General features: G+C 41.9%; 6 protein-coding genes across 6 annotated transcripts; all 6 read right to left on the bottom strand.

Annotated features, from left to right (window-relative positions):
• Positions 1 to 1,050: 1,050 nt before the first annotated feature.
• LOC144082711 (NEDD4 family-interacting protein 1-like) lies at positions 1,051 to 5,461 on the bottom strand. Its single transcript, XM_077610026.1, has 8 exons — positions 5,249 to 5,461; positions 4,100 to 4,193; positions 3,107 to 3,246; positions 2,599 to 2,686; positions 2,399 to 2,523; positions 2,256 to 2,322; positions 2,054 to 2,167; positions 1,051 to 1,977 (listed from the first exon to the last, which is right to left on the bottom strand). Exons 1-7 carry the CDS (start codon positions 5,282 to 5,284, stop codon positions 2,061 to 2,063), a joined length of 657 nt encoding a protein of 218 aa, XP_077466152.1. The 5' UTR covers positions 5,285 to 5,461; the 3' UTR covers positions 1,051 to 1,977; positions 2,054 to 2,060.
• A 311-nt stretch (positions 5,462 to 5,772) lies between these two features.
• LOC144082337 (glucosamine-6-phosphate deaminase 1) lies at positions 5,773 to 7,733 on the bottom strand. Its single transcript, XM_077609428.1, has 6 exons — positions 7,292 to 7,733; positions 7,066 to 7,167; positions 6,718 to 6,900; positions 6,454 to 6,638; positions 6,159 to 6,333; positions 5,773 to 6,047 (listed from the first exon to the last, which is right to left on the bottom strand). Exons 1-6 carry the CDS (start codon positions 7,413 to 7,415, stop codon positions 5,989 to 5,991), a joined length of 828 nt encoding a protein of 275 aa, XP_077465554.1. The 5' UTR covers positions 7,416 to 7,733; the 3' UTR covers positions 5,773 to 5,988.
• Positions 7,734 to 8,571: 838 nt separating this feature from the next.
• Positions 8,572 to 15,774, bottom strand: hspa4b (heat shock protein 4b). Its single transcript, XM_077609580.1, has 19 exons — positions 15,416 to 15,774; positions 14,882 to 14,939; positions 14,627 to 14,767; positions 14,077 to 14,199; positions 13,454 to 13,553; positions 12,694 to 12,827; positions 12,378 to 12,622; positions 12,231 to 12,307; positions 11,837 to 11,988; positions 11,453 to 11,559; positions 11,198 to 11,331; positions 10,754 to 10,938; positions 10,580 to 10,675; positions 10,314 to 10,469; positions 9,994 to 10,119; positions 9,819 to 9,926; positions 9,580 to 9,699; positions 9,342 to 9,503; positions 8,572 to 9,211 (listed from the first exon to the last, which is right to left on the bottom strand). Exons 1-19 carry the CDS (start codon positions 15,520 to 15,522, stop codon positions 9,008 to 9,010), a joined length of 2,535 nt encoding a protein of 844 aa, XP_077465706.1. The 5' UTR covers positions 15,523 to 15,774; the 3' UTR covers positions 8,572 to 9,007.
• A 692-nt stretch (positions 15,775 to 16,466) lies between these two features.
• Positions 16,467 to 17,544, bottom strand: uqcrq (ubiquinol-cytochrome c reductase, complex III subunit VII). The gene is made up of 3 exons (XM_077609585.1): positions 17,452 to 17,544; positions 16,919 to 17,086; positions 16,467 to 16,634 (listed from the first exon to the last, which is right to left on the bottom strand). Exons 2-3 carry the CDS (start codon positions 17,070 to 17,072, stop codon positions 16,540 to 16,542), a joined length of 249 nt encoding a protein of 82 aa, XP_077465711.1. The 5' UTR covers positions 17,073 to 17,086; positions 17,452 to 17,544; the 3' UTR covers positions 16,467 to 16,539.
• A 225-nt stretch (positions 17,545 to 17,769) lies between these two features.
• On the bottom strand, positions 17,770 to 20,510 carry gdf9 (growth differentiation factor 9). The gene is made up of 2 exons (XM_077610444.1): positions 20,012 to 20,510; positions 17,770 to 19,348 (listed from the first exon to the last, which is right to left on the bottom strand). The coding sequence occupies exons 1-2, from the start codon at positions 20,343 to 20,345 to the stop codon at positions 18,462 to 18,464; spliced, it is 1,221 nt and encodes a 406-aa protein (XP_077466570.1). The 5' UTR covers positions 20,346 to 20,510; the 3' UTR covers positions 17,770 to 18,461.
• Positions 20,511 to 20,868: 358 nt separating this feature from the next.
• Positions 20,869 to 22,825, bottom strand: sowahab (sosondowah ankyrin repeat domain family member Ab). Its single transcript, XM_077609796.1, has one exon. The coding sequence runs from the start codon at positions 22,744 to 22,746 to the stop codon at positions 21,634 to 21,636; it is 1,113 nt and encodes a 370-aa protein (XP_077465922.1). The 5' UTR covers positions 22,747 to 22,825; the 3' UTR covers positions 20,869 to 21,633.
• Between the last annotated feature and the right edge of the window lie 1,015 nt (positions 22,826 to 23,840).

Here is a 23,840-nt window from a genome sequence, read left to right as displayed (position 1 = left end):
AACTTTAACTCTCGTTTTAGAAGCCAATTTGCATTATATCTATTGTGCATTGTACAGCCCAGCAGAGCAAAGCACTCCCGTGCAAATTTTCCAGACTTTGCAGGTTTTAGCTTTTGAAATGGTTAAAATGTGTAGCATGAAATAATCCAACAAATGTATTTTGCACCAAAGTTTAATGCAATATAACAGTTGGCCTAAATTCTACTAACACTGCTGTAAAGTAGCTGATGATACTGTCAATTGCACCATTCAGTTGTAGGTTTAGTTTGAAATATTTCTATTTATAGCTATAACATAGGCACATGATTTAATAACCATAATCAGCATTATCCCAATGCTAACTACCGACTTTTTAACAAAACCACCTGACTTTAGTAAAAGCTAGCTAACACTACTAACGAATGTGAGACATTTTACTATGTTGACACTGTAAAATGAAAGTATGTATTTTTCAGTGTCGTGGGAAATGTTTTCATGAATGTAAGTATATTTAGTTATACTTGAAATACATCAGCAGGTCTACTAAAACTGCAGGTATGTAGCTGATTATACTGCCTACCAGTGGCCTTTGTAGGAATGGCAGTCGTTAACCAAAACTAGTGTAATTTTAATGTACATACTAGTGAACCGTGGCTTGAGTTTGAGTGCAAATTAAGCGGCATAGTTGCAATCATTTGGTTTATGCAGACAATACTATAGTACCATCTTTTTTTCCTCAAATTATCAATACTTGTATAATGTATTAATAGTAATTGACTGACAACTTAAGAAGTAAAATGTAGGGTCTTCAAATCTCCATTTGTGTGGCTCTTAATGAAAACTCATTTTTTTAGTAGATTAAGCAATGCCAGTGTGGTTTAGTGCATTGAGGAATCCAGGCCATTGGTCCTTGCTGAAATGGAGAACAGATTGACTTATTTTCAGAGTATTTTAAAAAAAAAAATCTCACATGAAAGCACCTTTAAGGAAAATAAATATACTTATAGCTATGTTAACTTTTTACTGTAGCGTTAGCATTCGCTAAATAAACGACCACAGCACGGCAAAAAAGGCATTTAAGTGACATTTATTCAACTAAATATTCCTTTCTGTACAGTCATAACGACAAAATCTCAAAGATGTTGCTCTACGTCACTTTAAATGAGCATCCAAGCTGTGACAATGAGGTCAAAATCATTAAGGCGGATGAAAAAAAAAAAATGAAAAAACTTGTGCTGCAAAGAATTATTTTACTGACATGCAAATCACATTACTGATCTCACTCGGCTTTTGTTTAGACTTGATATCCAAAGATTTTTCTTATCTACCCGCAGGACGGCAATCGTGTCATATACGTACGTATCTTTCAACGAAAGTTACATTCTAATCATGATTCAGGTTCCCTTCAAAGGCTAAATGTCAAATCTCAACAAGTTACTTTTGATATAAGTTAAAAAGACTCTGCATAATCCAACTTTTGACTTCATTTGTCAGCGAGTGCTGTTATTTTCGTTCTACTGGAAAGCCCAAACACAAATTCCTCTGAATTATCCAATGATTCGCAACCACTAATGAGCTATGGGAAATAATTCCACTTGAATCAACTTACTCACGGTCGAATGCGCAACGCGGCGCCGCCATGTACACTTGTGCAAACGTGGAGAAAAAAAAAAGCCCGTAGAATTATCACAATAAAACCACAAGGTGGCGCTGTAGTGAACCGCATGCTTCTATGGCGCACGTCGAGATGGGTCGCGACTTCCAGAGTCATGCTCGTGTTCTAGCAAACCAATATTAAGGCATCACATATGAAACGTCACACACAAGATGGAGATTACATGCGGCGCTAATGACTACACCGAGGGACGAGTACTCCTAAAACGCTTCCCGTGAATACAATCTCAAAAAAAAGAGAAAAGAAAAAAAAAAGCCATATTTCCCCGAACGGCCGACCTTGCCGTAATTTCCGCATCTTCGTGGCGTCCTCTTCCTCGACGGCTGAGCCAAGAAAACGGAGACGGATCGTAAAAGGAAACCCCCGGCTCGGGCAGGGAAACGCACGCTGGCGGCCTACCTCTCGTCTAATAGATGAAGAGCACCCTCGTTCGGGGTAGACTGGCGTAGGTGGGATCGGCCAACTTGCGCACTCGGGAGTAATTGACGAAGCCTCGGACGAACAACATGAAGCCTGTCGGGAAAGCAGAGACAAAGTTCAGCATTCTGGCCGAGATGAGACAAGAAAGATTTCAAGATTCTGTTTTTTTTTTTAAACTCACCCAAGGCCAGGAAGACCCACCACAGCCAGTACTGTCCGTCAAAGTAGCCGGGGAAGTAGGTGGAAAACTACGGAGAGCGGACGTCGAGCGGTCAAAACGCGAGCCCATCTCAAAACGTCCGTCCGTCCTTCGTCTTTACTCACCCTGACGATGAGGACCCATTTGATGAGGGACAGGCCGAAGCCAGAGATGGCGCCGTAACGACCGGCGGCCGACGTGGTCAGACAAAAGGACAGGAAGAAGCCGATCCAGTTGAAGAGGAATGCCACTGAAAGACATCGAGGTGTAAGGTTTCAACACACAACCCCAAAAAAAGGTTCTACTCATCCCGCCCGTTTCTTACTGAAGAAAGTGAGCATGAATATGCCATCGTTGCCTATCCGCAGCTGGTCGGCGTCCTCGAAGTCGTCTCGGGCCACAAAGTCGTCCTCCTGCGGGCAATGGGTGACCAAAAATGGTAATGCGTCAAGGATCAAGCATTTGAATTGAGCAAAATAATTCTTTCAGGTTGCCAGATAAGCGCTTTGTAATGTAGAAACCAGCTGTGCTATCACACTCGTGTAGCAATTCAATCTGAATCTGGTCGTATTGCGTATAGTATCGCTTTACAACAAGTCCATGCCCATGTAGTGCAAGTACACACGCATGGTTTATATGATACGCGCCCCCAAAAAATTTAATATCATTTCAAAAAAAGACTGTGTTTAAAAAAAAAAAATAAATACAACAAAACACTAACCCTACTATAAATGGATTGGATGCCAACTAAAGATTCACTAATCGGCGGAAAGATGCAATCTGGCCACGGGAGGAACGCATTTGGCGGTATTTTCGTGGTAAATATCGCTTACAGTGACTCTCCCGGCGACGAGGGGGACGGCGGATTCCACTTTGCTTCTCTCCGCTTCGTCATAGGAGGGCAAAGTGGTGGCCACGTTGTAGGATGGCGGGTTGGGGAATCTGTCGCCATCTTCCTTGTATTCGAAGAAAGCTGAGGAGGAAGCGCACACATGCTTAGAGCACAATAATTAAAATGGACAATTCCTGGAATCCATGAAATAAAATGTTAAAATATACTACAGCTGGGCAATAAAACGTGATAATCGTAAATTCATATTTGTTAACCATAATATTAAAAGCTTTCGATAAAAACTCGATAATTTAAACTGTAATTACACCACCCGACCACCACGAAGACGGGGCGCTGTTGTGAGATGAATGGTAGTTCCAGACCAACGCACAGGAGAAGAGGAGGATGAGGAAACTTGTTTTGAGCATGTTAGCAATACAGGCTAACACAGAGCATGGATGCAAAAGGACAATAACGGCAAAAATAAGCGATTATGAGATGCAGTACAGCTCCGAGCCGATCCACTAAAAGATCCAAGTGAATTCTCCCTGACATTTTCTTTTGTTTTTATTTTTTAAATGCCTCGTAAATACCTGTGCACAAAAAGCAGCATTATTGAAAATGTCCTTAACCCACTGTCCTCATTTGGGGACAGCCTGTAATATTTTTCTTACTTGAAAATGTTCTGAAAATGTTGCAATAATCTAAAAGGTATTCACAGAAGTTTGAAGTTTCAAATTTGAAACTAAAATGTGATAGTTATCGTAATAATTAGCAATTTCAACTGATCCTTTTTTTAATCGTGATAACAATTGTTGTCATATCGCTCAGCTCTAAAATATACTTGTGCGCATAATAAGTATTAGGACTTGTGTTTTCATTAATAACAGGAATTTTCCACTCTCAGAGAAAAGCACTGACTTGTATTAGAACAACTTCACACTGTGAATGTTTAAATGTTCCAATCCAATACTGCTTCCCGTTGGAAACGTACCCGCATTTGCTGCTGCAACACTGCTGTAGGGGGGCGGGGCATCTGGAGCAGGACCCTCTTGAGATGTCGGGAGTGGCTCTTCCTCATTCATCAGCTGTGTAATAATCAATAGGTTGTCAAGATGGCAGGGCGGATGAATGGGAGCTCGCAGCCAAGCGTTTGCAAAACCAAGCTGCCACTCACCCATTCACATGGATTGGACGCCTACTGCCGGAAATGGCAGTGAATGGGCAAACCCTTAATACGGGAAGTGAGTTTTTCATTTGGGTAAAACTTAACCTCACAAAGGTTGACGCCCACATATGGAAAAGCCAACTTTGGGTCATAAAGGCGTGGCCAAAATGGACCAAAATGCATGATTTTTTTTTTTATCAAGAAACTTTCAAAAAAAATTGCGGGGTGGGGGTTGTTATTGGCCACAGAAACATCTTTTATAATATTGGACCCCTTGATGACTGCTGAGAAAATCATCCATTTTTTCTACCATAAAAGCCTGTTGTGGGCAAATTATATGCATGTTTCTTTTTTAAAATTTTATTCAGTGTATTTATTGTTGTATAGTGTATTCAATCCACTTTGAGATTGATCTTTGAATCATTTTTTTCAAATTTTGGCTGGAAAGTCTAGCTTCGTTGCGAGCTATTGAAACATTCATATTATTGTGAATGTTTTTACTTCCATTGACGGCAATAGGCGTCCAATTCATTTTGTCTGGGAGGGAAATGGATTTTGACGTCTACATCCGTCGATGGCTTAAATCAAATGCTAGGAAAAAAAATGCTAATCGAGAAATCGACCATTTCGTTTGCTAAATAACCAACCGTAAACAATACACGAGCAAACATCCACGCCCGATGGTTTCCGCGTGATTATTGCCAGCTGGCTATTAGCCCTGGTATTTAACGTAGATTGGTGACATTTAAAATTCTTCCATAGTTAAATAACATGCGGAAGAAACGAAGCCACGTCATATGTTTCGACAAAAAAGGCATTTGACAGTGCATTCCAAGCATTTCAAATGCGATTTTGTGCTAAATATGAGGCTTTGGTAAACAAACGTTGCCTGTTTACAGTCATTGACATGCTAACAGCGAGCTAGCGTGAAGGCGGATTATCAGGCTGGCGTCGATTGGGATAGGCTCCATTTACCTCTTGATATCTGACGCCGCTGTTCTGTTCTGCCATCGTGGCGACGAGTCGAGTGTTGATTCAAAAAATATTTATTTTTCAACTGGTGCTCGAAATTGGGTGAGGTAAAACTTCGCCGACGAAACGGAGCGGTGGTTCGGCTTCCTCAAATCGGCCACCTTCTTCCTCCCCGACTCGAGCTTCTCCTCCAAGGTCTGATGATGCCTTCACAGTTTTCCTCTTCGTTACTGTTTTGAATAGCGCCCACTAGTGTGCTGGAGTGTGAGGTACAGGTTGGAAATTTGGTTTTGCGAGGAACAGTACGTAGTACGTATACACAATGAGGTTCTAAAAATGTTTTTCCAATATTTATTTTATTTTGTCATTTAAATGTTTCTTTGATAAGAATTTTTTTTATGTGTTAGAACGTGTATTTAAATTTTTACTTCAACATTAATTGAACTTTTTATGCCACTGTAATGTAATACAATGTAAAAAAAAAATTGCCCCGGAGTGGGCAGGAAATAAACAAATATGAAATTCAATAACATTGGGAATGACATTTTAATTACATTTAATTATTAAATGTTTGCACCTCTGTTGCTAAAAAACAGGTTTTCCAAAGTGTCAATAGAAGTACCAAGAAGTATATTTTCAAGTAAAATTTTAATCACTTTATTATAAATGTGAAAGAGCAGCACTGCCTGAATATCAATGCACCATTGGAATGTTTACTTTTTTTTTAAAATGCCAAGTGATTCTCATTTCTTGGGCTCTAAATTGGGTAGTTCTACAAGCTTGTTGTGCACATGCATCATCCCTGAAAGAAAAAAATCATTTTGTATTTACTGATCTTTACTGATGTCAATTGCTGCCAGTTTAAACTCGTATTTAAAAAAATATATATATATATATATATATATACACTCACCATTGAAATATTTCACAGTCTTAACCCTCAATTCTAGAGTGGCATCTTCGTCACACACAAAAAGAGTTTGCGGGTGCTGCTGAAATGCCGACACGGTCCACATGTGGTTCACCCCTTCTTCTATGGCTTTGTACAGAGCAAAGGCCTTGTGAGCTCCAGTGATGAGAATTAACACCTGTGAATAAAAAGACAACAACTAAATATCCTACCTGGAACGGGAGACTAAATGACAGTGACGCCGTAACTCTGTCATGTTTATGGAACAATTAATGAGGAAATGTTGACTCTCTGTTACCTCCTTGGCATCCATGACAGTGCCCACTCCGACAGTCAGTGCCATGGTAGGCACCTTGGAGAGGTCGTCGTCGAAAAATCGAGCATTGGCCAGAATGGTGTCCCTTGCCAACGTCTTCACCCGGGTCCTGGACACCAGGCTCGACCCGGGTTCGTTAAAAGCGATGTGGCCGTCCGGCCCGATTCCTGATGTGAAGAGAAAAAACATTGGCGTGACGCGACGTATTTTATTTCGATACGATCAGAAGTAAACGCTCGTAAAAACCTCCGACAAAGAGCTGGATGCCCCCGGCCGCCGTTATTTTCTCTTCAAAGGCGGCACATTCCGCCAGCAAGTCGACGGCATTGCCGTCGAGGATGTGCGTGTTGTCTGCTCGGATGTCGATGTGCTTGAAGAAGTTGTTCCACATGAAGGAATGGTAGCTCTCAGGGTGGTTTCTGGGAAGTCCTGCAATTGAGGTTTTAGCAGAGAACATTGGTCACGGAAATTATTGTTTGGTTATCAACAGTTGAGACATGATTTTAACTGTGTTTAGTGTAATGATTGAATTTATCGCGGCCATGTCCGGTCTACATTATCCGCGATATTAGAGGTATTACTGTAATGACTTACCCACATATTCATCCATGTTAAACGTCTTGACATACTCAAAAGACAGTTCTCCATTCTTGTAATACTCAATCAGTTTCTTGTAGCAGCCTAGGGGAGTGCTTCCTGGAAATAAGAAAAGGAAAATAAACTTGCTCTGCAATATTCCAGAGTAGTAGATGTAGTGTCCATTTCCATAGCTTTATAATAATTTGGAAAATTAGTATAGATGGGGTTGCCAGATACTCACCAGTAGGAAGCCCAAGAGTAAAACAGCGGTCGGGTCCAGGTTTGAAAAGTAAAATCTTATTCCTGATGTATTTAGCAGCCCACTCGCTTGCAGAGTCGTAATCATTAAGGATAATCAGTTTCATGTTCGCGTTTTAGAAAATGAAAAAAAACCGTTTTTTTTCTAAAAGTCACCTCGATGTAATTGAGTACAAAACACACCTATATCAGACTTTAGACTCATTAAGGTGTAAACCTAATTCTAATCGAGTTATAGTAAGTAAATTATACTGTTGTTATATGAACGTTTTAAAAATAAATCACGTTAAAAAAACATATAAAATGAACTTTTGAAATAAAGTCCGTGATAAAAATGGTTCTCCAAGTGTGTGCAGCGTCGGTCTTATTTTTTGATCATGTGATCTTGTGCGAGTGGCGGAGGGATACAACTTCACCGGAAATTACGTCACAACGTAGAAAACAAAACGTTAGCTAGAATTTGATCCATTTTTGGAGATTCTTTTTAAATCAAATGTAGTCATTCAAAGAACACGTTTGTCTTTTACCCAATTCCTTAATCTGGATGTGTGTAGCGTGTCGATGTAATATTCGCCAAAGATGATGAATGCCTTGTGAGGCCTTCACGGGCCACTTCGCCCTCTGCGGGCCAAAATGGGCATTGCAATACGTGACTGAAAAAAATAAATCTTGTGCGTGAAATTCTATGAATGTTATGGTAGTTTTTTAGTCCAAATTTGATAGGAAAGAGGACGTCGTCCAACCAGGGTACAGTCATACATTTGTTAAGAGGATAATTATTATTAAACAAACAGGGAATTGCAACAGGAATGTTTAATCTGTTTTTTTCCAGTTCAAAGCATTTATTGTTTTATTCTTACTCGACTGCCAAAGGGTCAAACTTCTCCCTTCTCATGCAATGTACTATTCTATCTTACTGCACATATGCAGGCTTGATTCAAAAGTAGCAAAACATAGAAGTGATCAAGTCACCAAAAAATTTCAGCGACATCAACTGTGGAGAACAAGAGCCAGACGCTCATTGACAAAGTTGATAACCTATATATAACATTAGCGCACGTATAAACCACAACAAAAGCATGAAAATGATTCACTTGTTAGATAATATAACAGACTGCCACACGTTGAATCTATTTGCGAAAATACAAAATCTCAAATTTCATTTGATTGTGCGCACAATATTGCATGGCATCGTAATTTCAAATGGAATCTTTTTTTTTTAGTTTAACAAGAATTACACTTGGCGAGTTGTTACAGTACAGGTGATTTTTCAATACCTTTATTAAAATCATAGTGACACAGACCAGAACACAGAGCACACAACAGAAATAAATACCATCATGTGTAGCATGGCGCTCGCTCTCAGACGGGCTTATTGCAGCTGGCTTCAGAATGACGTCTTCAGGAAGAAAATAATGTAGAAATGGAGGTCAAAGCATTCAGACAGAGCAACACAGCTGAGAAAAGGGGGGAAAAGTACGAAAGACGTACCTACCAGGTCATTTCATTCTCTGGACATTGAATCCATTGAAAGTGGACACAATGGCCAGAGAATGTACTAATTGCTCAGCCTGCTGTTGACTTAAGTGCATTTCCTGATACATTCCACCTGCATTGATACACGGGCAAGAACAGCAAGTCATTCTCAAAGCAGCCACACTTTTTCGGGCCACACTTTTGAAAGGTTGGAACCGCGCTTTCAGTCAAGGTCCATGTCTGGCTTGTTTTCCGTTTCCGAGGAGACGTTGCCGGCGTTTTCGCCCGATGCCTTGTGGACGCCTTCTTCCTGAGCCTTCTCCTGTCCGTTCACGGGCCCGTTCTGCTCCGCCGGCGTCTCCTCTTTGGGCAGCTCCACCTTTGGCTTGGCCTTGGTCACGGTGGGGTTACAGCCAGAGAATAGCTCCTGGAAAGGTTTACATTCAGTTAAAAAAACAAAAACAACAATGGAAGAAGCTCAGGTCAAGGGGGCTTGTTTTCTCTAGGTGTTTAATAACCAGGTAATGATTTCAGCACTTTTAATGTGTCTCACTCACCCTGGTTCTCGCTTGAATTTCTTTAACTCTGACAGAGGGATCCATGGTTAAGCTCTGCTTGCTCTGCTGGTTCATCGCGCTGTTCATCCACATCATCGCTTCGGTGGCCAGCTTGTCAACCTTGGTGACGTCGGCCTCGTCTATGTGGTCGTACTGCTCCTCCTGGTGAAGAGTCGACGACGTTCCTTTTATTTACTTCGCGCCAGTTGGCGGACGCACGAATGTTGACCGCGCTTACCTTCATTTTACACGCTTCTACAAATTTCATGTACTGCTGGATTTGTTTTCCCAACTCATCAAAGGCTCTAGGTCTTTCCTCAGCCTCCGTGTAGCGCTCCTGGATGGGTTGTCCATGTGCCTGCAAAAAAAGCAAACATTTCAACAACGTCTAAAAAAAAAATCATTTGCAGTATTCAGAACCTCCGAAAATGATGTAATTGTGCCCATCACCACATCCCTAATTTCAACTATAATCACCTTCAAGTCTGTCAGCCTATCAATGTACATCTGCTTGGGTTGGTCCTCTCCGTCCTCGTAAAGCCAGTTTTCAGTATCCGCCAACTTTAATGAGAAGGCATCCCTTTCCTAAAAAGATCAAAAGATTAGCAACGTATATAACCTCATTTATACTTTGACCGCGCTGTGAACTTACAGTTTCGCTGACAAACTTCTCCAGCATGCCGTGCAATTTGTCCCTCATTTCGTACACGTACTCCTCCACGTAATTCTTGGAGTCATTCCTCTCTTTCTCCAGTTTGTCCTGCATAATCATCTTACCCTGAGGGGAGATGGCATGGTTTAACACAAATGCTAGATTGGGTAATTTTCCAGCTAAAAAAAAGGTATATCGGCCTCAAATATCAGCATGCAAAATTGGCTTTAGACAGCAGACATTGGTGGAGGTATTGGCATCAACCTTTGAACAACTAATGGTCGGACACTAGCTAGTCGTGGAGTTGCTGTTGCTCTTACCTCGTTTTCAACAAAAAGATTCAACATGTCATCTGCTAGCTGCCACTGTGGACTGTTTTCAATGGGAAGATCCAAAACTTTTGTTTTGACTTTGGGCTTTTTTGCTTGCGGAGGCTGGTCAGATTTCTTTTCGCCTTTGGTCTCTTCAGTAGTAGCCTTTAGAAGAGCAAATAAAAAGCACATTCATTTAACTCCAGGTCAAATCACATATTCACTGGATAATGTCATAAGTTGCACTCCTCTTCAGAAAAACACGAGCAGTTCACCTCCATTTCCTCATTCTCCTTTGGTGTCTTCTCCTCTTGTTCTTTCTGAGCATCTTCATCTAGTTGCTGCTCTTCCTGATCAGTTTGCATTTTGTTCTGCAGATTGGGGCGCAGGAATACAAATCCAGTCACAACTTTTGATTGGATAATGATTTTTAAAAAAGCCTTCAATACCTCTCCATCTTTGTCATTGCCCTGCTCCGTCTCCATTGGCTCTTCTGTCTCGTCCGACTTGATCACCTCAACCAGGGAGGCGCTGGACACGCTGAAGATTCCGTGGATGTTCACTCGGACCTTCACTTTCACTTTGGAGCTCTCGCCGGACGCCTGAGGGACAACTTTCTGAATCAGAAACTGACCTGTTGAGAATGAAACAAACATTGAACAATTAAGAAATTACACTGCACAAATTAAAGCCTATTATTTTCTAGGGATGCTGCGGATTCGATCACATGATGGGAAAATATGTTTACTTTTGAGTAATAGCCTACGTACAAACCCAATTTTACTGGGGTGTTGGCCCAGGCAACTCAGACTCGCATGCAAAAACAAAACAACAAGCTATCGGGAGGGGACGTCCCTACCATGCTAGTATTTTATTGGCCGATAGCCTCTTACCAATGGTCGGGTCGGGGTAGGGCAGCCCATTAGGACTGTTGTAATAGGCCTCCAGAGAGAAAGGCTCCTTTCGGTAGAAGGTCAGCACTTTGGAAAAAGGTGCCGGGTGGTTTGCGGGAAACACCTCACAATCACTGCAATAGAAAAATTGTATCAATCGCCAGTATAAAATTCAGAAAGGTGTGGAAAGTACAAATGAAAGTTCAAATTATTATTATTATTGTTATTATTATTTTTTTTTAATTTTTTTTTTACCTTACACCCTCCTCGGCGGCAGAATGCCACTTCAAGGAGATGGGATACGGAACTGCATCGGTGATGGAGAATTCACGCACTTTGAAGGCGGGTGACAGGATTGCGCACTGTGAAAAAGCAGAGGTATTATAACATGTAGCATTAGGTTCATCTGGGTCATTCCAAAACTGGACAGTGAGGGTTGGCAGTCAATGAACAAATGTTCACTATTTTCTTAACATATGCATGTTCAAACTCAAATAAGTTCTTTAAAAAAAAAGGAAGGATTTGGTTGCGATGCTTTGGAAAAGTAGGCCTTTCTAGCTAAACTGTGCTCAATACTGAAGACAAGCAATTGTTTGTTGAAAAAAAAGGGAAGGAAAGAAGAAAGGAAGCACAATAAACCTGCAAAGCAGCTCCTCTGGCCACTGCTTCGTCAGCATTCAGCGTGGTGTTCAATTCCTTCCCGAAGAATTTGCTGATTCTCTCTTTGACGGCCGGGATCCTGGAGGCCCCGCCCACAATCTCTACTGCATAGATGTCGTCCTTTTTGAGTTCTTCGGGGACACACAGACAAGCAGGACGATTGGAGGACTGAAATCGTAGCGCGGGGTGCCATCGTATGATCATGTCTCAATGCCAGTGACAGCGATAGACCCCCCTCCCAACCGTTTAGACTGAGAGGTTCGGCAGCGACCATTCGCTGCTAAACCTGCCAGTCAAAGTGGATTGATTGGCTGTCTATCGCCGTCAATGGCAGCCAATAAATTCATTTTTGCATTCTGTGGGTGGTGCTCACTGGATTGTTCCAAAAGACTGTGAAAGGGAGGCTCCACTTTGGCCAAAAGGTCGGCGCTCATCTCTTCAAACTGCCCCCTGGTGACCGAGAAAAGACGACAAGTGAGCGACGACCCCAAGAGACAGAAGTCGGACTTGGCGGGCTAACCTGTTGAGCTTTCCCGTGACGTCGATCTCGTTCATGAAGCACTCGATGTTAAGCGGCAGGTCGGAGGAGTTGGCACTCATGAGCTTTTTCAATTTCTCGCACTCCGTGTAGAGCCTGACCAGCGCTCGGGGTTTGGACCTGACATCCAGCTTATACTTCTTGCCAAACTCCACACAGAAATAATTGACCAGCACCTCGTCGAAGTCTTTGCCTCCCAACTCGGGGTCACAGGCTGTGGCGAGAACCTGAAAGAGGCGATGACGCAAAAGCATTCGTATAAGAGCTCGCTGGACATGCTTGAGTGAAAATTGCTAACCTTGAGTTTGCCCTTGTTGAAGGCGCACACTGATGTCTGGTATCCCGAATGCCCCAGATCCACAAAAACCACATTCCTGGGCTTCTCTTCAGGAGCAGGAAGATCCTGTTTATAGATTCCATAAGCCAGCGCCACTGTAAATAATACATGTCCCATAAAACCATTAGCACTACCTTCCAAATTCACATAATGCTATTAAGTAGATAAACCTGTTCTAGCATGACAAGCAAAGTCGTAATTATGGTATAATTGACAAGGAGGGAAGGTGGAGCGCTTTGAAGACTATTGCTGGTATCCTAGCAACAATAAATATCTAGAGAATTCCACCCAAAAAAAAAACAGGTCAAGTCTGCTCTAAGAAAAACTGAATCCATTCTAGAGAAAGAAGCCATCTCGGACAAGGACAAGGCTATCGGCACTTAACAGGCCAGGGGAAAAAACATCTAATACACATTACCTTTATGTTCAAGGAATCAGAAAAGACTGTTATTCAGAGAATTTAAGTATGCAAATAGCCAGTTTCTTACACCGTCAATAATGGTGGAAAATCTTTGAACACAAAAATGATTTGGTAAAACAGTGCCAGCATTGACCAAATGTCAAGGGGACACTTTTTGGAAATATTGGCTTTTATCCACATTTTTGTTCATTATTACACTTCCCAAAAAATAAGCATTTTCGACTGAGATACACACACACTGATAAATGTGCCGTCTGGCACTGTAAGAAGGTAATGCACAGGAACTAAAGTATGACGCACCTGCAGTTGTCTCATTCATGAGCCTTAAGCAGTTGAGTCCTGCAATTTGCGCAGCATCTATCACTGATCTCCTCTCGGAGTCAGTGTAGTAGCAGGGAACCTGGGAAATAAGAAATTTCATTTAGTTGTTTTTCTTCTTACATGTGTCCAAACATATTTTAATCTCAAATGAAAAATGACCTAAGTGGGTTTTAGTCATTGGGGAGGAAAATCCATGCACAATTCGTGCTTCATCATTTTTTATTTCGCTGCCCTCTGGCCGAGTGGTCATCATGTCGGCCTCACAGTTCTGGCGTCAAGGGTTCAATCCCAGGTCGATCCTCACTCTGTGGTATTTGCATGATCTCCCCGACTCGCGTGACTTTTTTCCGGATTCCCACACCCCAGAAAGGCGCATGATAGGCTGCTTGAACAATCTAAATTGCCCCTAGGCATGAGTGTGAGCGTGGAATGCCGCTGATTCAGGGTGTCCGTTAGCTGGGATAGACTCCAGCACCCCCCGCAACTCTTAGGAGGTTCAGAAACGGAATTCACTTTTATTTCGATATCGAACGAGGGTGTGTGAAGGTTAAGATTTTTTGCACGTGTACTAGGTATACATTTTTTTTCATTGTGACACTTACAGAGACAACACAGTCAGCAACAGGCTTCTTCAGTGCACTTTCTGCCGTCTCCTTCAGCTTAGTGAGGAGCATGGCAGTCACCTGTTCAATGCTGAACACCTTCTCTTCCTCCATATACATGACCTGGAATGATAACAAATGTGAGGATTAAAAAAAAAATCCTGAAATTGATGGTCAACAGCAATCATGCAATACCTTATTACGTCCTTTAGTATTAATGCAACCTTTGAACATAGTCATTTTGTCTGTCAAACATGAAAGTTCAGGTCCTCCCATGACTAATAGAGATAAAATAAATCATTTAGACTCAAAGGAAGATGTTTTTTTTGCAGATAAGATTTTGTTCACTCTTGCCATTACAGATTGAACATTTTCTTAGTCAAGAATGTTCTAAAGCACAATAGGTGAGTTAAAAACTGCACTGTGATAGGTTCTTCCACTATCAGAACTTAACACGATGACAGAGGTCAACAAGTTTATCATTATGTAAAAAGCTCTAAGAAACCGACCAACAACTAACTTGAAAGCAAAGCCCTCACAGTGTACTCACCTTGATTCCAGTTGTCCCCGTGGGCATTTGCGCAATGTCGTAGACCAGACTCGATTTGAGACGTTGCACAAACGGGTCTGACAATGCCCTGCCATGAAATCTCTTGAAGCCTTGCACCGTGTTCTTGCAGTTCGTGACCACCTGTTTAAAGCACAAACCCACTCGTTAACACATGAACCTTAAACTCCCAATGAATTTCTTTTAGTGCCACTGATTTGAAACTCAGGTGAGCCCCTAATTTTTGTAGAATCCTACCTGGCTTTTGGCAGCTGCGCCAATGGAGCGATTCCGTGGCCCGAATGAAACGCACGCTCTATAAGAAGAAAAAGAAAATGAATGGTGATTTTCTGCTGGATATGTTTAGTCAGAAATATAGCCTTAATTATTGATTTCGCCTTCTTGACAGCTCGAATGCAGCGGCCTCCTCCCATCACGCGCTTTTTGTGCCCACGGGCATAATAATCGCAAAGATGTCTTCATCTTTCCGTGTGACATTCTCAACCGCTAACACGGCACTGTGGCGTCACTGTATATTACGTTTAATCGCATAGTGACACGTTGCGAGAATTCAGGGACGATTTAGCATTCCTGACTATGTCAACGTAGTTAGCATTAGCTGTAGCACTCACATGCTTTTCCTGTTGTGAAATGTGTTAGCATGCTAGCTAGCGAGGTGAGTTAGATGGAAGACCGCATTCTCATGTGAAATGGCGTCACATTCCTTATCGTTTTTTTATATTTTCATATTTTTAATAAATAAATAAATAAAAGTCAGTCTGTCCTACTTACGGCGTACATCGGTCGCTGTATTCATTGGCGACAGTTTCGATACCACCGGCACGGGCTACTGCTACATAGCAGTTCAAATAACCCACGTCAAAGCCGACTACTGACATCTTCTAAACGGCAAACGGGGCTGCGTAAGAATAGGGAGAATAAAGCGGGGAGATGATCGGCTGTAAACGGGCAGCTATGGGTTCGAATTTCACTCAGCGGGAGTTGTTGGTCCACCCTTGCTCTTGTTCCATGAAGCTGGACAGCAGCATGCGGTACAGTGCGACCGGCAGATGAGCGAGAGCCTTCAGGAATTTTCTATCCGTGTCGTCAACCAATAGTGTGCCACGCCAGGTCGAGCGATGGAGCCCCTGCGCCCTCTATAGGACAAAAGCAGAACCGTTCAAAAGACTGCTTCCGCCATGTTGTTACATCACGGCACGTCAAGTGAACGCACGTTTCAAAGCGCATTGCTGGGCAATGATTGAATCACAATCACGTCGAAAAGTGCCACTGCGTCGTCGAGTAGTTCAAATGTATTGAAGATGAAACTATTTTGGACAGAAGTTGCCAGATTTGTTTGTCATCTCTTGCAATGTGGTATCATTTAATATCGTTTTACGTATATTTTCTCACTGCAGTCAGAAAATTACAAATTATGACTTTAATCTCAGAGTTCCTACATGCCATAACATAGAAAATCATAAGACTCAGTTTAGACCCATGTTTGGTGGATGAATCATTTTTTTCATTCAACAATAACAAATTAAGAAGGCATAGTGATTGAAAACAAGTAATGGGAAAACTGGATTTTATTGCAGATTAAAAATAACTCAGACTGGTCATTTTGACCAATATTGTGCATCAGAGGGTAACTCAAATCACATTTTATGTTGTAATAATTTTCTCAATGTTCTTTTAATGTTCCATAATCTATGGGAATTAAATATTTTCTTGAAATTTCCATGATTTAAAATCTGAAAACCTGACAAAGATACATCAGTTATGCAGCTCTCAGGTGGCTTTAGAAACTAGTGAGCTAAAATCAAGACAGTCAGATTCCAAATTGATTACACATAGATACATTTTTCATCTTTATTGGGGAAACAGAAGCAGCATTTTGATGACAGAAGATGAGTTTATTCTTCATTCTCATAGTCAGCGAGATTCTTCCTCTTGCTCTGCTTGTGAACACTGTTGCCCCATGAGTAGGTCAGGTACATCAGGGCCATTGCTGCAATTTAACATGAGAACATTTTTTTTCACCAGTTAGTGCAACCCAAAAGACAAAACCTATAACATTATCTGCCAGTCATCACAGTTTAAATGAAAATGTCATTGCCGTATCTATTAATTAATGTTAAATATGTGGACATATTTTGTAGACCACACTTACATAACAGATATTGTGTCCAACATGGAGCAAATTCTGATGTCCATATATGTAGACAGCAGGTTTTAATGTTTTATTTTATTTTTTTATCATAGTCACTTGCCCTAAGATGGCAAAATACTCACGAGGGGCAACTTTGAAGAAGGAAGCTCTAAACCTTCTCCATACATTAGGTATTCCCTTGGAGAAATAGTTGGCGAATGCCTTTTGCTCGAAAGGGGACAGACTGTATGTGATGACATGCCTGATCCTGGCCAAATCTCCAAAGTGGCGTCCCATCTCGATTGGGAGAACTGGGAAAAACAAGCGTTAGAATTAGACGAGGCCATGACAACCTATACTCAGAAATCGTATATATTTTTAGATCGCCGAACATCAATGACTTGTACAATAACTTCCACATTAATCAAAATATGAATCTATATGGCGTAATACGATTTCCAAAGGGTCGCCCATGTATAAACATTAGCATTAGCTTAGGTAGCCTAAGTAAAGTGCAAAAATTGATACTTGTGCCATTTAGTAAATAGCCGCTACAGCAGCGTCATCCACAGAAATCCCATTTAATTTGAAAAAAACAATGTTATTCCGTGGTAACGCCAAGCTGTTTCACAAGAAAAATGAAGCAAAATATTAGCATTGTGACATTGAGGCTTACCGTGCTCTTCCGAGTCTTCAAGTAAAGGTGCCCTGTGTTCTTCCTTTATGGATGTCAACGGAACACAATGTAATTTTAGTGCCGCCTGGCGGTCTGGAGACATATGACATGCAGAACAGTAGAAATCACTACTTGTAGTAATGCCCTGGAATAAAATTATTTTCTCAATTTGCTAGGGATAACTGTACATACTAATTAAAAAAACAGAATTTTGCCACTCCAAGAAATTTTGAACATTGTTAAACTAGAAATTTGCTTCAGTCTATATAACACAGACACTCCAGCAATTTTAGTCACATGGAAAGAAAATAGCCCATATGTATGCATAGTGTTGTTTATTTCCTAGCTTTGCGAGATCTTTTCAGTTGGAATATTTAGAAGCTGAACACAGACAAACAGTGAATTCACAATTTTCATAAATACACATGACATTCATGTCGTCACTGGTAGAAATTTATGTGGTAAGTCACTCAGTGACCAAAGTAATAAATACATAGACAACTTGAAATGCTTTCATTCTGCACATTATGGAGATAGTCACTCGGGACAACTTTCAGTAATGCCCTGGAATAAAACAATATGTAAAAGGTTTGATCAAATTTTGTGATTGATTTTAATTTTTTTTTTGGTCTGGAACAGGGTGACTTAAAAGTTAGGGTGTTAAATTAACCAATAATGACAGACTTCTCACACAAAAACAAACTTAAAAGAAACAATACTAAATTATATACCGTACTCCCCTTTTTTCCACATCAAGTGTTTCTTCTCATTACCCGATTGGGAAACAGAAACACTATGAATTTTCACCCTTCCTGATTAGGCCTCAACAAAAATGAAATAAACATGACTTAATGTTTTTTCTCCCAATGTTAAAATACATTGTTTACGTTAACACACCTGTTCCAGATCAAAACATCTATGCGCAGCGATTTTAAACATTGATGAACTCACAGAGTCTGGTCAAAACATCTCATATTTGATTTTTTTCTTTTTTTTAATGGTTGGTTGGTTTAGCGGCAGGTGCACCTGGTGGCCACCATCTCTTCAAACTCCCTGTAAACTAAGGTGCCGTCCTTTTCTAGAAGCCAGACGCTTAAGGGGCTGTAGTGAGATGGAATACACGAAGGCCACGGCACAGGCGACTTGAGCTTCTGGTAAATGATATTTTGGAGCATGGTGTGCCTGGGTGAGCCGTAAATGTGACCGATTACCCGTGGGCAGATGCCTCGACAGTACCGCGGGTTATATCTGCTTGGATAAACAATCCAGTTATCTGCTCCAAGCTGGCTAAATTGCACTCGGAAATCATACAAGGCGCAATCGCTTGTTGGGAATATGGAGGTCGGGAGAAGCTCTGGCAAATGGATGTCCAAGCTTTCATCGCCTTGTTTGCTCTTGGCCGGTGCCCTTCTTTGCCGCCTTCTGGCTCGAAGCGATGGAGGGGCTTTGAAAATTCGCCTGTTGAGACGCTTGACGGCACCGGGCGGCAATGTCTGGTTGGACGGTTTGCTGTTGTCGCGGAGATAAAGCAGCAGAGGAGGGGAACCCAAGGTGAATTCCAAAGGGTCTTGGAGCTCAGCATTCCCAGCTTGCAGCCCCTCGGGGCAGATGACATCGATGTGTAGGTGGACATTCTTGGGGAATTTGGAAGGCAGCAGAAGCAACGGAGTGACGTCGACTTCCGCCCATTTCCCTTTCGCCACGTCTTTCGCACTGGAGTTTAGTGCTCGATAGATGCCGGGACACAGCGGACATTTATCGGCGTGCTCCTGCTCTGTGATGCTCAGGAAGCACACAGAGTTGACGTGGGTCAAACTGTACAAAAGAGTCGCCTTCGTGAGCTGCTCTTTTTCTCGGACTTGATCAAGGCTGTAGGACAGGTCCAGTGCAAAACTCTCTGCAAGAGAATATGAAACGGTCAATTAAAACAACCTTTTCGCATGCAAAGGGCACCAACTACTTCAGAATTCTAAATGGATGCAGTCATGAAAACAAGTCCGCTTTTATTTTATTTTTACGGAATGCCCTCAAATACAATTGTGGCAAGTCTATGTTCAAAGTATAACAACGTGCTATTGCTAAATTATAGCGAGGTAAATGTGCATTTTTTTTAGGGTATATGCATTGAACATTGTAATCTTCATTCACAGATGAACCGCTATAGCCTGGATTAAACTATTAAATTCATCCAGTGATAAATCTTCAATTTCTATTATGGCATTTTATCACAAATTCGCAATCAGTTTGTCTAAAATGTATTTTAAAAAAGCATGGCTGAATGACATCTCTAACCTGCTCATTAAAAGGTCTTTTTAATGACTACACAGCCTTTCAATAATTGATTTCGCACCATAGACAACAAAATCAGCTAGGCCACCCATCATGTCTATGTTGGCCGCCATATTGGAAGGGGCACAAGTCCAACCAAAAACTAAGCAGGAAAAAATAAATTAGGTCACAACTCACTTCTTTATCGTTTACATATTAGTGACTTACATAGGACATGCCAGTAACCCAATAGTTTGATGGTTACTTTTTTTTACCAAGTAGTGGAGCTCACCTTTATCACTTTTCGCAAGACATTGCTCTTGGGGCTTAATCAGGCGAACCACGCCGTACCGTGACGTCTTCTGCTCTCGTGAACTTGTCTTAAACAAAGCCGTCAAATATTTGATGTACTTATGCTCGGTTTTGATCTTTTTCACCGAGGACGGGTTCCACCACCTGTACCCTCCGTGCTCGGTAAGAGCTTTGAACAGCGGGGAGAAGATGGTGCCATAAGCGGACGGACTCAAGTGGGTCACGAAGTCCGGGTGGCCTTCAGAGCATCGAACCACCGGCGGGCAGGCGCTACTGACCAGCAGGAAATAGCTGAGGGTAACTGAAATCAACATTTGTTTTTTAAATGTATCCCAAATAAACCGAAGGAACCGGCCCGATATTGCCCAAGCAAAATCGCTGCACAAAAAGCTCCAACTGTGCGCAGGTGGCCCCGCTCATCAAGTAGCGCAGGTACTGCCAATCAACCGCGTCACTCATCAACCTGCGGGCAGCTTTATTTGTTCTTCTTCGTGGTTTTTTTTATGTTGGTGATCCAATTTCCGGTGCATTACCGCTACATAGTGTTCTGGGGTCATAGTACGTTCGGTAACGATCGTAGTATGGAGCAAAATAAACAAACAAACCCAAAGACCTATATTATGCTTATTAATCTTTTTTTGCACACTGCAACAGAATTAGATTCAGTACGTTTTTATATTGATCTCTTCGAACCTACTTTCCTGAACTCAACTCTTAACTTTGCGAAAATATAAATTGTAATCTTAAAATCTAACCTTCTTTTCTTGGATTCCTTGGAGTGTATCAACATGTCAAAGAACACATTAAACACAGTATGGTATTGAGTGGCTTTTTATTTTTTACAATTGGCATCATTTAGTGTGTGGTCTATCCCAGATAGAATGAAACAAACCTCTGAAATAATTTCAATGAAAATATGTCATTTGCATCAAATCAAAACCCAAACTACAGCTCGGTAGGTTTCGCTGCCAGAAAATGGGGCCCATGCGCTGGTTTCCATGACAACCACATGTCCACCAAGAAAATGACCTAATCTGCATTACCAAACCCCACATATACCCTCAAAATTCAAATGAACGTTCACTTAATTCCATGATGAACGCGTCATAATATTTCAATTAAATGTTAAAAGAGCAGACTAGTTGGATAGCACATACATGCTGAAATTGCACAAGATTTATAACAAATGAAACACAGGTTTAAAGTGAGTTAAAAGTTTGCAAGTGCTGATCAAATGTAGTACTAAAGAAGCGCTAGACTGGGTTAAAAGAAAGTCTTGAAAGTGACAGTAAAATGGCCGCCTGGTGGAAATAACACTCAGTTAAATAATATATTCTAACATTTACCATTACTGAAGCACTACCATTATTTCAAATATTTTCCAGTTTTTTAATGGTTATAATCCAGCAGCTGGTCTTGAGGTCGCAAATCGATAGAATTTTGTAAGGTCTCTGGTTGCGTTTGGCAAATTCGCCACATTAGTAATATCTCCTTGGACAATGCCAAATTTGACCTATCAAAAAAATATCAGAAGCAAAATCCATGATTAAAATGTGTCCTATAAAAAAAGAAATAAATAACAGAAGGCCAAAATGACGATTCTCACAAATCATAAGTAAATCTTGTTGCATGCTTCTGCTTCCTGTGAGGCTGAAACAGCTTGCTAATAGTGTTGAGACCTTTCGGCTGCTCCCGGTAATCCTCGCCGTCTATCTTCTCCCAATATTTAGACATCCGCACGCCACCTACAAGCGCCCTGACCTCCTCCGACACCCCCAATCCCAGGTAATGGCAGGCCTTCTTGCCGTCATTGTCCCTCTCGTTGACCCCGGCGCCATATTGCCGCACCAGGAGAAGCATGACCTCCGCGTGGCCATGTATGGCGGCGATGTGTAGAGGCGTGTACCCCCCGTGGGCTTTGCTGTTGACGTTAACGCGTGCCCCTCCCCTCTGAGCGACATCCATCAGCTTGTCCACCATCTCGCCGTTCCCATCTTTGGCGGCCCAGTGCAGCGCCGTGAAGCCCGACACAAAGTCCTTCTTCTGGGCCAAGCGGGCGTCCTGCAGGAGCAAGGCGAGGACGTGGCCCCACAGCCCGGTGGCGCACTTAACCAGCCACTCGTGGGTCAGGGGTTCCAACGGCACCGAGCCACAGCACTCGGCTTCATCGGGAAGCTTCGGACCCCTCTTTGGGTCGGCGCCCCTGCAATTTAAATGAGGTTGTGACGTTGATTTGGGTATCTCCTGATGCGTAAATACTTTATTAGGAGAAGTAACTGCTATGATGGCAAACACAGCTTCTGATGATCTACTGCCGATTTGATCACCACAAATGTTCAAGACCCTCAGGGTCGTTTCAGAGCGGCTTCTTTGCAAGTTCATGTGCGACGGGTGGCAACCGTTGTTTTCATTCTCCCGATCCGGGTGACCGATTTGAGCATCCTGCATTGGGTGAAGCGATGCGGCCAAAAGAGGCGAGGGCGAATTGACAAAGTCCCGGTAGCGTTTTTTGACGACCACGAACTTCACCCCGTCCCCATGACGAACGACGGCCACGCTGTTGACCAGCTTCTTGAAGAGCTCCCTATTGTGTTGCTTTTCCGCGGGGGAGCCGCCGCGGATGAGAGCCCCGAAGTGGGCGAGGAGATCCGCATTCCTCACCGTTCCGCCCCGATCCAGCAAAAAGGACAAAACGGACTCTTGCGTCAAATCCATTGCGTTCTATTCCAGTCGGAACGCGAGCGGGAATAAAACCTTAAACCGGGATTATCTCCTCCCAGTTTTGTGCGCGCGCGTCTCCAACCTGCTACTTCCGGCACCCCCCTCTTCAACCCCCACTTCTTTATTGTCCACTTTTCCTGTCGCCATCATAACACTCCATCTGATAATTCTACCTGTTTTCCCCTTCTGAAATGTTTTATTAGTACGTTTCTATAAAACGGTGTGCTCAAACGTACGGCTGAGGGGCAAATTGCGGTCCACGGAACAATATTTTGAGGCCCCAGTTTGACATCCAATTGTAGGACTATTTTGCGATGTAAAGAAAAATGAATCCGTTTAAATAAATTGAAGGATCCATTTTGAGGGAAATTTAAATTAGTTCAATAGTAGTAAATAAAAAAAGAAAAGAAAATGGTTTCATGATTAAATATAAATATTCTCTATAGTCTCTATGTGTGCACTACGTCTGGGTGTAGTCTGCTTTTTAACAAAGTCAACTAGGATAGGCTGTAGCACCCCTCGACAGTGATGAGGACTTGCGGTCTTAAAAATGAATGATTTGTTTTTCAAAATGATCGAATCAAAATGTCGAAAAGAAATAAAAATAAGTTATTAAACACTGAAAAAAAACAAATAAGTGTGACTCATGTATTTTATTTTTGGAAATATATAAAGGTTTTTTTTCATTGATTGATTTGTTTTTGTAACCTCACATTGGCTTTGGGCTGCCAACTACATCATCCATTTCTCTGTTATTACAATTGTACATTATTAGAACTGTCCAAATACCCCATTTGTTGTTTGTTTGGTAAAATACTCACATTGGTTAATCCTTGTTACTGGAGTTTCATGTATCATGTCAATGAAAATACTCTCATCATCCAGCCAGTGCCACCCGGCGTCGGCCTGACAGTTCTGGGGTCGAGGGTTAAATCTCAGATTGGTCTTCACTTTGTGATTTGTGGGGTTTGCATGTTATTCCTGGTCTTACGTGGGTTTTCTCGGGGGGTACTCTGGCATCTTCCTACATCCCCAAAACATGCACGGTAGCCTGGATGAACACTCTAAATTGCCTTTAAGTATGAGTG

Source organism: Stigmatopora argus, chromosome 9 (assembly GCF_051989625.1).
Source record: "Stigmatopora argus isolate UIUO_Sarg chromosome 9, RoL_Sarg_1.0, whole genome shotgun sequence".
Taxonomy (NCBI): Eukaryota; Metazoa; Chordata; class Actinopteri; order Syngnathiformes; family Syngnathidae; genus Stigmatopora; species Stigmatopora argus.
The sequence above is the reverse complement of the archived record's forward strand: the minus strand, read 5'-3'. Positions and strand labels throughout refer to the sequence as shown.